Source organism: Micromys minutus (genome assembly GCF_963924665.1).
Source record: "Micromys minutus genome assembly, chromosome: 27".
Taxonomy (NCBI): domain Eukaryota; kingdom Metazoa; phylum Chordata; class Mammalia; order Rodentia; family Muridae; genus Micromys; species Micromys minutus.
This window is the reverse complement of record NC_137962.1, coordinates 23826222-23839754: the sequence shown is the minus strand read 5'-3', so window position 1 is coordinate 23839754 and position 13533 is coordinate 23826222. Positions and strand designations below refer to the sequence as shown.

At 44.4% G+C, this 13533-nt stretch overlaps 1 protein-coding gene across 3 annotated transcripts in view; it reads right to left on the bottom strand.

Moving 5' to 3' along the window:
- Positions 1 to 13533, bottom strand: part of SLC38A1 (solute carrier family 38 member 1) — a 66376-nt gene that overhangs the window by 11857 nt on the left and 40986 nt on the right. For all 3 annotated transcript variants that reach the window (XM_080938822.1, XM_080938821.1, XM_080938820.1), the window contains exons 5-10: positions 5995 to 6068; positions 4035 to 4127; positions 3666 to 3747; positions 2615 to 2697; positions 909 to 967; positions 686 to 796 (exon numbers count right to left, since the gene is read on the bottom strand). In XM_080938822.1, coding sequence (XP_080794948.1) covers positions 686 to 796; positions 909 to 967; positions 2615 to 2697; positions 3666 to 3747; positions 4035 to 4127; positions 5995 to 6068 — 502 coding nt within the window. The remainder of the gene's footprint in view (positions 1 to 685; positions 797 to 908; positions 968 to 2614; positions 2698 to 3665; positions 3748 to 4034; positions 4128 to 5994; positions 6069 to 13533) is intronic.

Below are 13533 nucleotides of genomic sequence, written 5' to 3'. Positions count from 1 at the left end.
ACCTAGTAGAGTGTTCCAAAACTCTCTACTTTGGCTATATTTTTAGAGTAAAAATAGAAATCTATTAATTTTCTTGGAGGAGATATTTTTTAAAAAATCAAACTCAGCTTCTAACACAACCCCCCCCAAAAAAAAACTAAACAAACAAATAAAACCAACCCAAAAAATAAAACAAAACCTGAGAGAGAGTAAGGAGAAGTAACAAATCTTATACGTTTCCCAAACACCTTTCAACAGGAACAGTGACAGGAAAACAGGACCCTCATTTTCACAGCCATTGGAATCTGCCTGCTGAGGATTCCACCCCAAACAGAGATGGCTGCTGTCTTCTAAGCTGCCAACCAGACTACAACAGCTCAAAGGTTTCTAAGTGCCCCTGGAGGTTTGGTTTGGTATTCTGGTATTTCCTCCTCAACCTCCCCACAGCAGCAGTGGCCTGAGGGTGTGGCTAATCGAAGCACCACCCAGCACACTACACAGGGCTACACAGGGCTACACAGGAGGAGAGGCATGGAGATCTTTACAAGAATGCAAAGGTAAGGGGCGTAGCTGTGAGCATGCGTCTACAGCGGAGTTGTGTATTTCTCAAAGGTGTATGAATATATAGGGCACAGAAGAATGGTGTGCCGGCTTCTTTTAAAGAGGAATACACCCCAACCAGATGGGTACAAACAAACTTGCTTACCTTTGAGTTGAAGATGACATACTTTGGTGTGCACGCGTCGGTCACATTAGCACTTATGGTGGAGTTCTGCTCCATGCTCATGCAAGGAGTCTGAAATTTCTTATAGATGACCTGTTGGGAATTGAGAATCAGCGGAGTCAGTATTAAAGCCAACACTCGAACAACTGCCCCGGGGCCTCTGACAACGTCAAACCTGCAGCAAGTGCTTCTGCTGGAAACTTACCACTATTAGGAAAAAGACCATGCAGCTTAAGGAAAATCCGCTGGTGTAGCCAAGGTACCCTTTAAAAAAAAAAAAAAGGAAATTACTTTCATGACTTCATTTCCTGTAGGCATTACTTCAAGCACAGTTTGGGATGTCAATAAGTATAATGATAGTGAGGCTTTGAATAAGAGAATCCCATTCTGCATTTTGATTCCTGGAATACTTGGCAGATGCCAGGACACAGATCTTAGAATCTAGGGCAAAGACCTGGCTTTGGCCCTCAGCCTCTGCGTTGGTGCACCCTTCTGCTAAACCAATTTACTCCTTGGTCTTCCTCACGCCTCATTCTCACGCACTTACTGTGGGAACGGTACTGAGAAAGTCCTCTCTCAATCAGAGGCCAACACAAGTGGACGTGAGCTTCCGGGAACAAACAGATCAGGGGTTCTCATCTCTCCTAATGCTGTGACCCTTTATCACATTGTAGTGACCACCCACCCTGACCATAACATTTTCATTGCTACTTTATAATTGCAATTTTGGTACGGTTATGAATCATAATGTAAATATGCGACTCCTGTGAGAGGGTCATTTGACCCCCTAAGAGGGTCATAACTTACAGGTTGAACCCCACTGAAATAGGGAATTTGCGGGCCTTATAACTCTTGGGATGCGGGGAAGGTGGTCACCTCATCCCACAATGGCACATAGCCTCCCAGAAATGCATTATTTTCATCCTGGGTGAGGACTGCTCTTTACTACAACCAGAGGGACAGACACGCCTACAGAAACCCAGAGAGCAGAGAAATAAGTAGGTAGGAAAAACCTACTTATAAACTTCAGGGACTCCGAGTGACTGCCTCTGACACATTCTTAGCTAACCCATGCTAAAAATGAACAAACAAATAAACAAGTCTCAAAAATCATAACTATATCTGGAAGAATCTCAATACAAAGCTTGTCTTAAATTAGCCCAGATCTTAAAACCCTTGGAACCTTCAGACAGATGAAGCTCTGTCTTCATTATTCACTGTATGAAATTCCCGAAGCCCCAGGCATGCTTGTCTCCAAATATAAGCACAAAAAGAAATGTCAAAACCAAACGGATGACTTGGAGATGACTTTTTTTTTTTTTAAACTTTAAAATTTTGCCTTTGGCGGGTGAAGTCACTAAGGCTGGCCACCCTCTAAACCAAAGAATGATTCATTAACAGTTCTGTTTTGTCTTGATTATCAGAGTTGAAATCTCTAAGTATAAGTAATCAGAATATTTAAAGCCACAAGCCAGCCAAAGCCAGAAGATCTTGAGTTGAAAACTTAGGGAGACCCTGTTTCTGAAGTCACAGGAAGTAGAGATGTAAGTCAGTAGTAGACCATTTGGGTAGCAGGCATAAGACCCGGAGTTTGATTCCCCAACACCACAAGACAAAAAACAAAAGAGAGCAGAACATAACACAACACAGCTTAGTAGGAGAATTCCATTTTCTTATAAAAGACTGTAAGCTGTGTTACTGAAAATACCAAGTGTCTACTCTGGTTCCAGAGGCTCCTCCCTCCCAGCTCGCACTCAGTAAACAGCCCTCTCAAAGTCTGCATTCTTCATCTCACGTCAACCCTCATTAACACTTCCGGCTTGTGGTTTATGAACGAAAGCAAAGCTGTCCATGTCCTGAATGTCGGGAACCGGACAGCCTGTGACCAAGGCCAGATCTTTCTTTGCTCACCCAGGTTCTTCAGGAGACACAGCGGGAGAATTATGCCAAAGGTAACCATCACCACCAACACGCGGCCGTCTACGTACCAAGCTCTGGAAGGCAGGTAAGGCTAGGTTACAGTCTTCAACTGAAAAATGACATTGTTGAACCCTACCAAGACTTACTATTACCTCATTTCCATGTGACTGATAGAAGCCCCCCCCCCAGCTGGCTAATATTAGCATTCCTATGAGTTATTTATGAATCATGGCTTCAAAGACAGGGGTATGGGGCATTTTGTCAGATTACAACTCCTCTTATCAATCATTTAAAGAGAAAATTCTTTCTCCTTTACTTGTATGATATCAGCAAGAAAGGCGCCACCACAGGAACACATCCCTCCCTCCTCAATCCTTTGAATTTGGCCTTGAATAGGACACGAAAACTATGGCTTCTGCAGTGTCCCTTGAAGGGAAGTAGAGACAAGGCTGACAAGGACCCTTCAACAAGGGGGCAAAACATAATGTTGTGCCAAATGCTGTTGGCAGTGCTGCCTAGGGTGAGCTACATTTATAAGTGATATAAGGTCATGGTCATTCTGCCCCCAAATGCCAGGAGCTTTCTTTAAGAGAGAAGGTAGGGTGTTTTCTCTTTGCACGTCATACTTCTGTGTTCAAAACTCTCCACACGTGCTCTTTCATGACATGTAGACGTGGGGTTCAGGCTCTCGACCATTTTCAAGGTGATGGATGAATCCAGAGATATGTGGCTTCCCACATCTTTCTTTATACTTCACCCCTCCCCGCCCCAAAAGAAAAACAGTGGACTTAAGAGAATTTTATATCTAATAAGCCCGTGGTTCTCAAACTTTCTAATGCTGGGACCCTTTCACACACTTCCTCATGTTGCGGTGACCGCCAACCATAAAATTACTTCGTTGATACTCCATCATGCATTTTGCTACTGTTACGAATCGTAATGAATTACACATCTGATATGCGACCCCTGAGAACCAATGACCCATCAGTTAAATTACGCCGCACACCAACAAACAAGAAAGGAAAAAAGGCCGGAGGCTTACGAAAATGTCTCCTCCTCTCCCATGAGGGATTTTATGGCTGAAGGAAGTTCGTTTTTTACTATGAAGAGGTAGCTCAACATCGCTGTAGGAGAACAAGAACAAGTTTAGAGAGGCAATATCACAGCGCTGCTTACCATGGCACAGGAACGGTGGCAGCAGCTCCCAGGCCCACCCTCAGTGAGCACAGGTTAGCCCTCACCAGCATTTGATCCCACCTCTGCCTCGCTGTCCACAAGCCACAAAAGCAACAAGGACACCCACTGTTCGGATTGTGTTAAATTGCACTGGGGACACCCAGCCACCAGCGCCAGAGAAGCCGATAGTATCCGCACAGAACCGAGTCATGCGAGAGAAACACGATCTCCTTACCGCCAGTGTTCTGCAGGGAGGTGGCTCCGAAGATCACCAGCTTCCCTGTGGTGCCGAAGACCTGCTCTCCCAGCTTCTCATACACCATGCAGCCTATTCACAAACAGAGTTTCAGAGTACCAGAGACGACAAGGTTCTAAGAGTCAAGATAGCTAGCATCTCTTTATTCTGTGGGCTACTCTTCAAATTACCCCATACCCACCTCAGACTCATACCTTGGCACTAGAGGGGCTAAGCCGCTGTTCTTTCCAACCACCTTAAGATCTCTAAATGTCACACACTACCACTGTTTTTCCTTTGTCAAGCAGGCTTCAGCAATATTTCAAGTAAAGATTAGGTCATACTGGGAGTTTAGGGGAGTTCCCATGATTGCTAATCTAATTCATAAAATCTGGTATATAGTTTTAAAGATCCTCATGTTCAAGACCAAAACACATAATAAATAAATCCTTTTGCACTAAGGTCCTGAACTGATTAGGCTAACAGAATCACCTTCTACGTGAAGTCAGAAGCCCGCCCACACTCTCACCCCAGCCCTCCATCACCACGGGAAGGTAATGACGCCTTTATCAGGTTAGGTTCTTGCTGTAGATGGCCATGGTTAACCCTGACAGTTGTGACAGGTCAGACTGCTACGAAAAGGTCACAGTGGAGAACTTGGCCTCAGATAGGAAAACTGTATCACACCTGGCCTCTGGGGCTCAGGAAATGTCAAGAAAAATGGTTGGAAAGCACACAAGAGCCAGAGGACGGGAGAGGTGCCGCAAGGTAGTCTTCCGTTCACAGCACAACCGCTGTCTCCGCCACTCTGGGCCCGTGTCATGCAGACAGTGGATGCCCTCGACGTACCCACGCTTCCCTAAGGGACTACTGGCAATTAATGGGTGCTGGAGGACCAGTCATTTTCTTGAGTAGTGTAGCCACCGACACCCCTTGCTCCAGTAAAAAAATCTCCCATCCACGAGTGACACTAATTAAATGCAGTAGGCTGCATACATAAAGAAAAGTAACAAGGAGGACCTGGTGAGGAGGGTTCCAGTCGGAGGGGGGAGGGGCAGAGAGAGGACAAATCGGGATACAACTTCTAAAATTCATTATATGAATGCGTGAAATTGCCAAACACTTCTACAAAATGTAACAGGAGTATCTTGGTTAACACCCCTTTAGTCCGTCTGGTTTGAAAGGTTACAGCAAACCCAGAGCATCGACAGTCACTACCAAGAATTTCCATCACGTGTGAATATGGTTCACAGACACGTGACTGACCCAGGAAAGTGGCAGACGAATCTGCCTGAAGAGAATGTTGGTTGTAGCAAAATTCTCAAGAGGCCAACCTGCTCACTTAAATAAACATAAATTTCTAAACCAATTCACCAAAAAAATAAATAAAATGTTTATGCTTCCTGAGGGCCGTTCACAATGTCAAATGCTTCACGAGAAGCGATTTGGGTCAAGCTATAATTAAACCTTTGCTTAACCTCATGGAAGACTGGTGTTTAAACTAGGTAATGACTAGAGCCTGAATTTATTACCAAACATTCCAGTCCTCTGTATCCACAGCTGGCCAGCTCGGCTTTAGCTAATGTAAAAGTCAAAGCATTGCGAACACAGTCCAGTGTCCCAGGGACAGAAAATAAACACTTCAGCTTCTACACTGCCCAGAGAACTTCGAGTCCCTGGTAGCGTGCTCACGCCCACAATGCCTTGGGAGGAATATTTTCTCACTGGAATATGCGCAAAGAGAATAAAAGTCCTGTTTACTTAAGGCCTTGGAGCCCATGATATAAAAACATAGGATCTTTGTTCAAGGTTTACAAAGGCCCGAGGAAGCAATGGAGCCTTTAAAAATAAGGTCACCTCAAACTAGAAAAACGGGTACTATTGAGATCTCACTGTAAATGACACACCACACATTGTCCTGAGCATCCTGTCTTCAACAAAGCCATACACCTCAGCTTACCAGTTTCCTTGGAACAGATCAGTAGAAGGTTTATTGAATATATAGACAGCAATGTCACCGAAGTCAGAAGTATCCTATAGCAAAGAAAATAAATCCAATTGGATTATCTAGAGAGCACATTTTTGGAAAGGCAAAAGTTAGCACCCAAAGTTAGCTGCCTGCTTAATTAAAATCCTCACTAGAATTCTTTCATCCGATGAGATGCTCGTCGGAATCTAAGTGAGCGTACCAGTCACCACCTGGGATCTAATTAAACACCCAAGCAGCTACATGGAGACGTTTAGGTGATGTGGCTGTAAGATCAAGTTATGAATACTGTCGGGTTACATCTTGGTGAGAACGTGGTTTTTTTTGCAGACAGGATGGCAGGGTGACCTTAAGTTAGTGACCATGTGACTTTAGCAGAACTGCTTGGTTTCCATACCTCTGATTCTTCATGTATAGCCCAAAAATACACCAGATGATATCGCCTATCACTCATAAGCTGTTCCTCAATATGAGCATTATGCCATTAATTTTTTTTTCTCTGCACCTGGTTCCTCTTAGATGTTGGGGGCTTTCCACAATGGAGAAAAACAAGAGAACAAACTCCTGTTTTTGTTTTGGTACACCTGGCTCATTATCAGACCTTTCTCCAGAAAACGGACCCGTGAAAGTGCCGTAGGAGTGTACACAGATTATTTCATACACTGATAACTGAGAAACAAAAAGCCCGTTAATTAGAAAAAGAAAACTCCAGTAGGCAAACAAAACCTCTTACTTCCTCATACAAGGAACAATGCCTTGCGTAAATTGATTCCATTTAGCCTTAGCATAATTAAAGGCAGTTATTTTTCGGGGTGAGTGTTATGAAGAGGCACTTGGCACCTTGGGTGGTTCTCCGAGCTCAGGCTCTCAAACCTCCCCTGCCTCACACCTGTGGGCCGACAGCTCTGGGGCCGAGACGCTGCCTCATTTTCCCCCACACCGGGCAGAATGGCTGCTCTCCCCGATTCTACAGAACTGATTCCCCTGCAAGCTGGGATGAATAGGGAGTCGCCAGAACAGATGGACTCCAGAAACATATCTGGAAACAAGAAGGCCAAGCCCCATGGAGGCAAAACAAACACCAGGAGAAAGAACAGAAAAACTGAACACACTGGGAAAAGCCAGATCATCATGCTGACGAAGGGAAACCCAGGCCATTCATAAGCGCTGAGAAAACCATCCCGACGTATACTTGTTTAGCAATGGTCCCTGAGTGAGGAGGCCGATGAGGATGGTAAGTCCTTAGTGGTCTATTCCGATTGAGGGGGGGCAGGAAGCTACGAAAAGCAAGCATTTTATTAACCAACCAAGGAGTTTGTCATGGAATAGGATTTGACTTGTGTTAGAAGAGGAAGAATCAGACAGTCTCATTATATATATATATATTTGAAGAATATATATATATATATATATATATATATATATATATGCATCAAGGGGCAACTTCTACAAGCCCATGGGACAAGCCCCAAGGCACAAGGTAACCTGGACTTCCTCAGAGGCCTTCCACCCACAGACCCAAGAAAGATGAAGGAAAATTGCACCCTTGAAAGAGGGAGATGCATCTAGCAGGAGGAGCTGATCACAGCCATCTATGGAATAACGATGCATTCTAAGCACACGGTTGTGGTACACTCATCTACTCAGGAACTCCTGGAACCACACAGTTCTTACACATGGATTCCTTTCCCAGCTCTCTGTAGATGATATTCAGTGGTCTCTAGCCAACAGCAGAGGTAAGAAGATTCTCTTCAAATGCTCCTGATGTATCTCAAGAAATACTGATCAAGGAAGATGTTAATGAAATGTCCCCACCTTTCCCACCCCTGAACACAGTGGGATGAAGTATTCCTGTGATAATGAAAAGAACTCGGTTCTTCCATCTTTGGTGGCATAGTATAGCACCCTGGAGTCAACAACATGGAATGTCTGGTAGTCTTTGCCTCACCCAATCTCTGAAGATTCTCTTTTTTATCCTTCTTACCCCTTCTTTTTCTTCTCCTTCTTCTCCTTCTTCTCCTTCTTCTTCTTCTTCTTCTTCTTCTTCTTCTTCTTCTTCTTCTTCTTCTTCTTCTTCTTCTTCTTCTTCTTCTTCTTCTTCTCCTCCTCCTCCTCCTCCTCCTCCTCCTCCTCCTCCTCCTTATTCTTCTTCTTCCACCCTCCTCCCCTAGAATAGTCTTATGACATAATCCAACATGACTTTAAACTCATGAACCTCCTGCCTCAGCCACCTGAGTGCTGAGATTTCAAAAGTGAACCACCACATCCAGCCAGAGCTTCTTGCCTAGAACTGGAAACCAATATAAAACAAAACCTGGGGCTGTTGCTCTCCCAAGAGGACATGGCAGCTCATAACCAGTTGTAGCTTCAGTCCCAGGAGATCTGCAGCTCTCTTCTGTCCCTCTACAAAGCACTGTACACATGGTACACAGACATACGGGCAAACAAAACAACCATACACATAGCATTTTTTTTTGAAAAATTATCTTTTTCTATCAGGTCACTAAAAAGCAAAATGTAGATATGAAAACTCCAAGAATATAAGTTATACCAAAACCTAGCACAAAATTTAGCAGGATGCACCTTTTGGTTGTGATGTCTAATTGATTCTAACAAACCTAGAATGGTTTCAGAAGCTTAAATTAGGAGAGGAGGGAAAAAGAGAAAAGAAAGAAAAAGAACAAGAAAAAATTGAAATAATAAAAAAGAAAGAAACTCAAGTGAGAGATGCTTTAAGACCCAAAGACCATGGCATCCCGAAGAGTGAGCCAAAGAGTAAGGCAAAGAATAAAGTGTGTGTTATTGCTTATCTGAACACTCAGATCTCACACTAGCAATGACCTTCTTTGTCCAAACAGTTGAACACACAATCATCATGGTTTCCTTCGAAGAAACAATACCACCTAGAGATCACTGAGGCTTTCTTGCTGCTAGTCACTTGGGAGCAGCTGGTTGCAGAAGGAGGTGTTTTTATGTGGCAATTGGGTTGTCGAGGTCTTCCAGGCTTGTATCACCATTGCCAAGGGCAATCCACATCTACAATGCCCAGTGGGGAATGCACCCTGGGCGACTGGTTCCCTTTCTACAAGTTCTCTGTGTTAGGAGTGAGGCGGAGCTGAAATCTCTACAAGTGCTTCTGTATTAGGTTTTTGTTTTACTTCTGGGCCCTCCTCAATCTACCTGAAATCTAACGGCTCGTCCACCTAACCATCCTTGCCGCTGCCCTGCTCTCTGGCTTAACCCCCTTTAGCCTTTCTATCTGTTCATCTTGTGAGCCAGCCAGCCTCAAGGGCTGTGTGCCGGGAGGAGCACAAAGGTATGCCGTTACCTTCTGTCTTAATGGTGCAAAGCATCAATGGATGGGATTTTTAATTTTCTGAGTTGGACATCTTAAAAAAAAAATACAACCCATTTTGAGATTAGCTTTTTTGACAGTCATACCAACGTGTTCCTATTTGTTTGGCCTTGCTGAGATCAGGCTAAGTTTACCTGGCTCTGTCTTGTCATGAAATGCCACATGGACATATGCTATATTTAACCTTTCAAGTCTTAGGAATCTTCTTGAATTGTTAATCCTCCTTACGCTGCATTGTCCATCTCCAGACCTGTGGTAGGGACTGTTTAGAGCTAGACCACCTGAGATGGCCACCCATTCCCCAACTATCCAACCCAAACCTGCAAGTCAGACAGGCCGGTCACTTGTGGTCCTGTGACTTCTGTCTACTCATCAGGGAGCACTCTTTAATTTTAACTTCAAGCTGGTCCAAAGGCAACAGTCTGCCTGGCTCCCTTTTCTTGTTGAGATCCCCTTTCCACCCAACAGCCAGAAACCTCCTCCTGTCTACTGCTTTGTCTCTACATCCTTAGACTACAGGCTGGGCAGCTGATAGTTTAATTAATTTATTCATGTTCAGCACCAACATACAAATTCTCTAAGAACCAATGAACTCACAACTAGGGTCTTGTCTGCAAGTTATGTGAGATGACACTGATATCTCGGTAAAATCAATACATACCTATCTACTTAAGACAGTCCTGTGACCAGGCTGGTCACACTTACCTCAAGGGTTGTCCTAGTCTTGTGACTGTGAAGGACAAAGCTGGGGCATTTTCCTGCAGCTACTGTATGTAAATGAGCCATTTATCCATTTACTCTAGGAGATCTCTTGAGCCCTTCAGATGCACAAATAGACTGTTCTCACGTTTAGTCCTTGGGGATACATCTACCCTGCACAATCTTCTGAATTATTGTGACCATGCGTGCATGTGTGTGCATTCCTGTGTAAGTGCATGTGCTTGTGTGTACATGTGAAGCCAGAGGACAGTCACAGGTGCTAGTCCCAGAAGCTGCTGCTCACCTTGGGTTTTGAGATAGGGTTTTGCAGTGATGTAGAGCTTGCCAAGTAAGTGAGGCTGACTGGTCTACAAACCTCAGGCATCTACCACCTCATCAGAGCTGGGATTACAAGCTTGAACCACAATACTTTCCCAAAACCCAAGAACAAAAACAAACAAAAGCAGGTCCTGGGAATTAACTTGGATCCTTAGTTTGTGTGGCAAGTGCTTTAACCAACTAAGCCATGTCCCTAGATACTTTAAAATTTGTTTTAAAAGATTTATTGTTGCCATTACTATGTTTAATTACGTATATATGTGGGGCTGGAGAGATGGCTCAGCGGTTAAGAGCACTGGCTGCTCTTCCAGAGATCTTGAGCTCAATTCCCAGCAACCACATGGTAGCTCACTACCATCTGTAATGGGATCTGATGCCTTCTTCTGGTGTGTCTGAAGACAGCTACAGTGTACTCATATAAATAAATTTTTTAAAGAAATTATGTATATAGATCTGTACATAGGTATGTGTACATTAGTACCAGTGTTGGGGAGATCAGAAGTGCCACATATCCTGGAGCTGGAGTTACTGACAGACAATTGTGATCTGCCTGATATGGGTCCTGGAGTCGAACCTGGTTACTCTGCCTGTGCTCTGAACCCCTAAGCCAAATCTCCAGCATATGTTATTGCTTTGAATCTTACTGACAACCCTACTTTATTCTTTAGACTTCTATACCATGTAAAGATTGTATAGTCAGGAGTTGGGGGGATGGTTGAGTGGGTAACTTGCTTATCTGAAGACTGGAGTTCAGAACTCCAGAGCCCACATGAATGCTAGGTGGGGGGGGCGACAATCCAGCTGTAGCTTAGTGGTCCAGGGGCAGAGATGGGGTAAGGAGAGCAACCTGGCTAGCCAGAATAGCTGAACCGGTGAGCCCTAAGTCCAATGAGAGACCCTACCTTAATATATAACTCAGAGAGTGATTGAGGTAGACACCCAATGTCTACACCTCTGTCATCTACATATATGCACACACGCGTATGTGTGCCTCTGACACACAAACATGAACATATTTAATAGAGATCGTATAAAAAACATATTAAACATGGCTGTTAAGGTTTAGGGGAATAAAAGGAAAAGGTGTGGCAACAGAAGGAACTAGAGTATTTAAGGCATTTAAAGTATTATATATATATATATATATATATATATAGAGAGAGAGAGAGAGAGAGAGAGAGAGAGATTAAACCATTCTATATCACAATCGTGGCAATGATGTCACAAGTATAACTGGGTGGACGGGCTCTTTAAATTGGGGGATTTTACTGTTAAGTACCCCTGAGCCACCATCACAAACAAGTATGTCATGACACCTTGAGAGGTGTCTAATTATATGCCAAAGTGCCTCCAACAGTCCCGCCTCAGCAGCTGAGCCCTTGAAGAGAGGGAGAAAAAACAGCAGCCTCGGCTGTGAATCCAAAAGTAGTTCAGGTGGGGGTATCTGGGGCTGCACAGTCACACCTTCCTCCGGGAGCAGTCTCTCTCTGAAGACCCGAGAGCTCTGCCCTGCCCAGCGGACTCTGGTGAGAGATGAGTATTCTAGGCAGCAGGTCTGGAGTGGGACCTCAGGCACAGGCTCTGGAGGTCTATGGGCTGCACCTGCAATGGTGAGCTGGTTGCTGGAGCCTAGTGGGATACATTGTTGTCCCTGATTGTCATTCTACGCATCTGTACACTAACGATAATTAATAAAGCTCTTTATTGCTTATTAGCTGTTCATATTTCACTCAGTGTTCACACCCCTGTTCCCCATTCACTGGTCACAGAAGCCTAGAGCGGTTAGTTACGTATTATGCCCCAAAAATGGATCAGTAAACTAGGATCTGGTGGTGGAATTACTTGTAGAATTTACACAATGGGCTGAGGAAAGCCAGGGAGCAATCGAGGGTCAATTCTATACACAGAACCTTTCATTTGTTTCCTTGTGAACAAGTCTAAGTTTTGTCACAAAAAATTCATTTTGAACTAGTCCCATGGTTGGTTAGCTATATTTTTGTCTAGAAAGCAAAATACTTCTCACTGATGATTGGATCTAATCTACTACAGTACAAAGAAAGGGGTGTGTAAAAGAGACAGGAAGACAAGAATAGAAAATCTGCAGGAGGCCTGCCTTGGAGGAGGAAGTTGTAACAGTTACACACTGCTCCTTACATCCACTTCCGGTGCCATCTGTGCCCCACCCCCCAAGTCGGCTTGAAGGCTGTGGTTTTGTGAGGGACACAATGTATAAATGTTGACACTGTCCTCCATCAGCCTCCACTGTACAAAGATGACTGGCTTTTCTCTCTTCAGGTCTAGGTTTTTACACATTCCGAAGATGTAACTCTTAGTGAAAGAAAAAGTCTTTGTAGCAAGTGAAATGCTTGAGACTTGGGTTTAGATTCTCCAGCCTGAGGGATGTGGGCTCCATCCATGAGTCCTCCCTTACTTCGTTTCCATGGAAACTTTGCAAAGTAGACAAAGAGGGCCCAATAGATATGGCCCGTAACCTCCAGGGCCATGATGAAATTTAAGTCAGCTTTGCGAACTTCTCTCCCCGAGCATGGTGAAGACCAGAGACCACATGGTTGTCTCTTGTAAGCTAAGAAGAAGACGAGGACAAAACAGAGGCTGTGGTACTGCCCTCTGGATACAACCTGCACCACAGGCAACTAAGTAGAAACAAGGTGAATTTTTGTACATCCACATGGCACACACAAATACACACGCTCCCATCCTCGGAGGCCAGAGGGACTGAATTCTGGGAAGCTCCTCGGAGGCCAGAGGGACTGAATTCTGGGAAGCCTTTATCAGAGGCACCGTGGATAAGCCCAGCTAAGCAAATAAGAGTTGAACTTTCGAGAACAACGCACGGCAGCCATCTCCTACACAGGCCAGCTCTCTCTGTTTACCACACAGGCCCTCATTGTGAGCGTTTCTCTATTTCTGAAAAGCTTCTAAAAATCCAATGAATTTCAATAGAGGTCAACGGCTCCAGCCCTCCTTTTCTACATGAGCTCCCAATGTTGGCAAGCTCCAATGTGTCACTTCTCCTTTTGAGTGTCATTATGCCCAAACAAGGGCCCCTGAGGCCAACGGGTTTGCTGCCAGCAAAAGCACATTTTTCTCTTCTGATC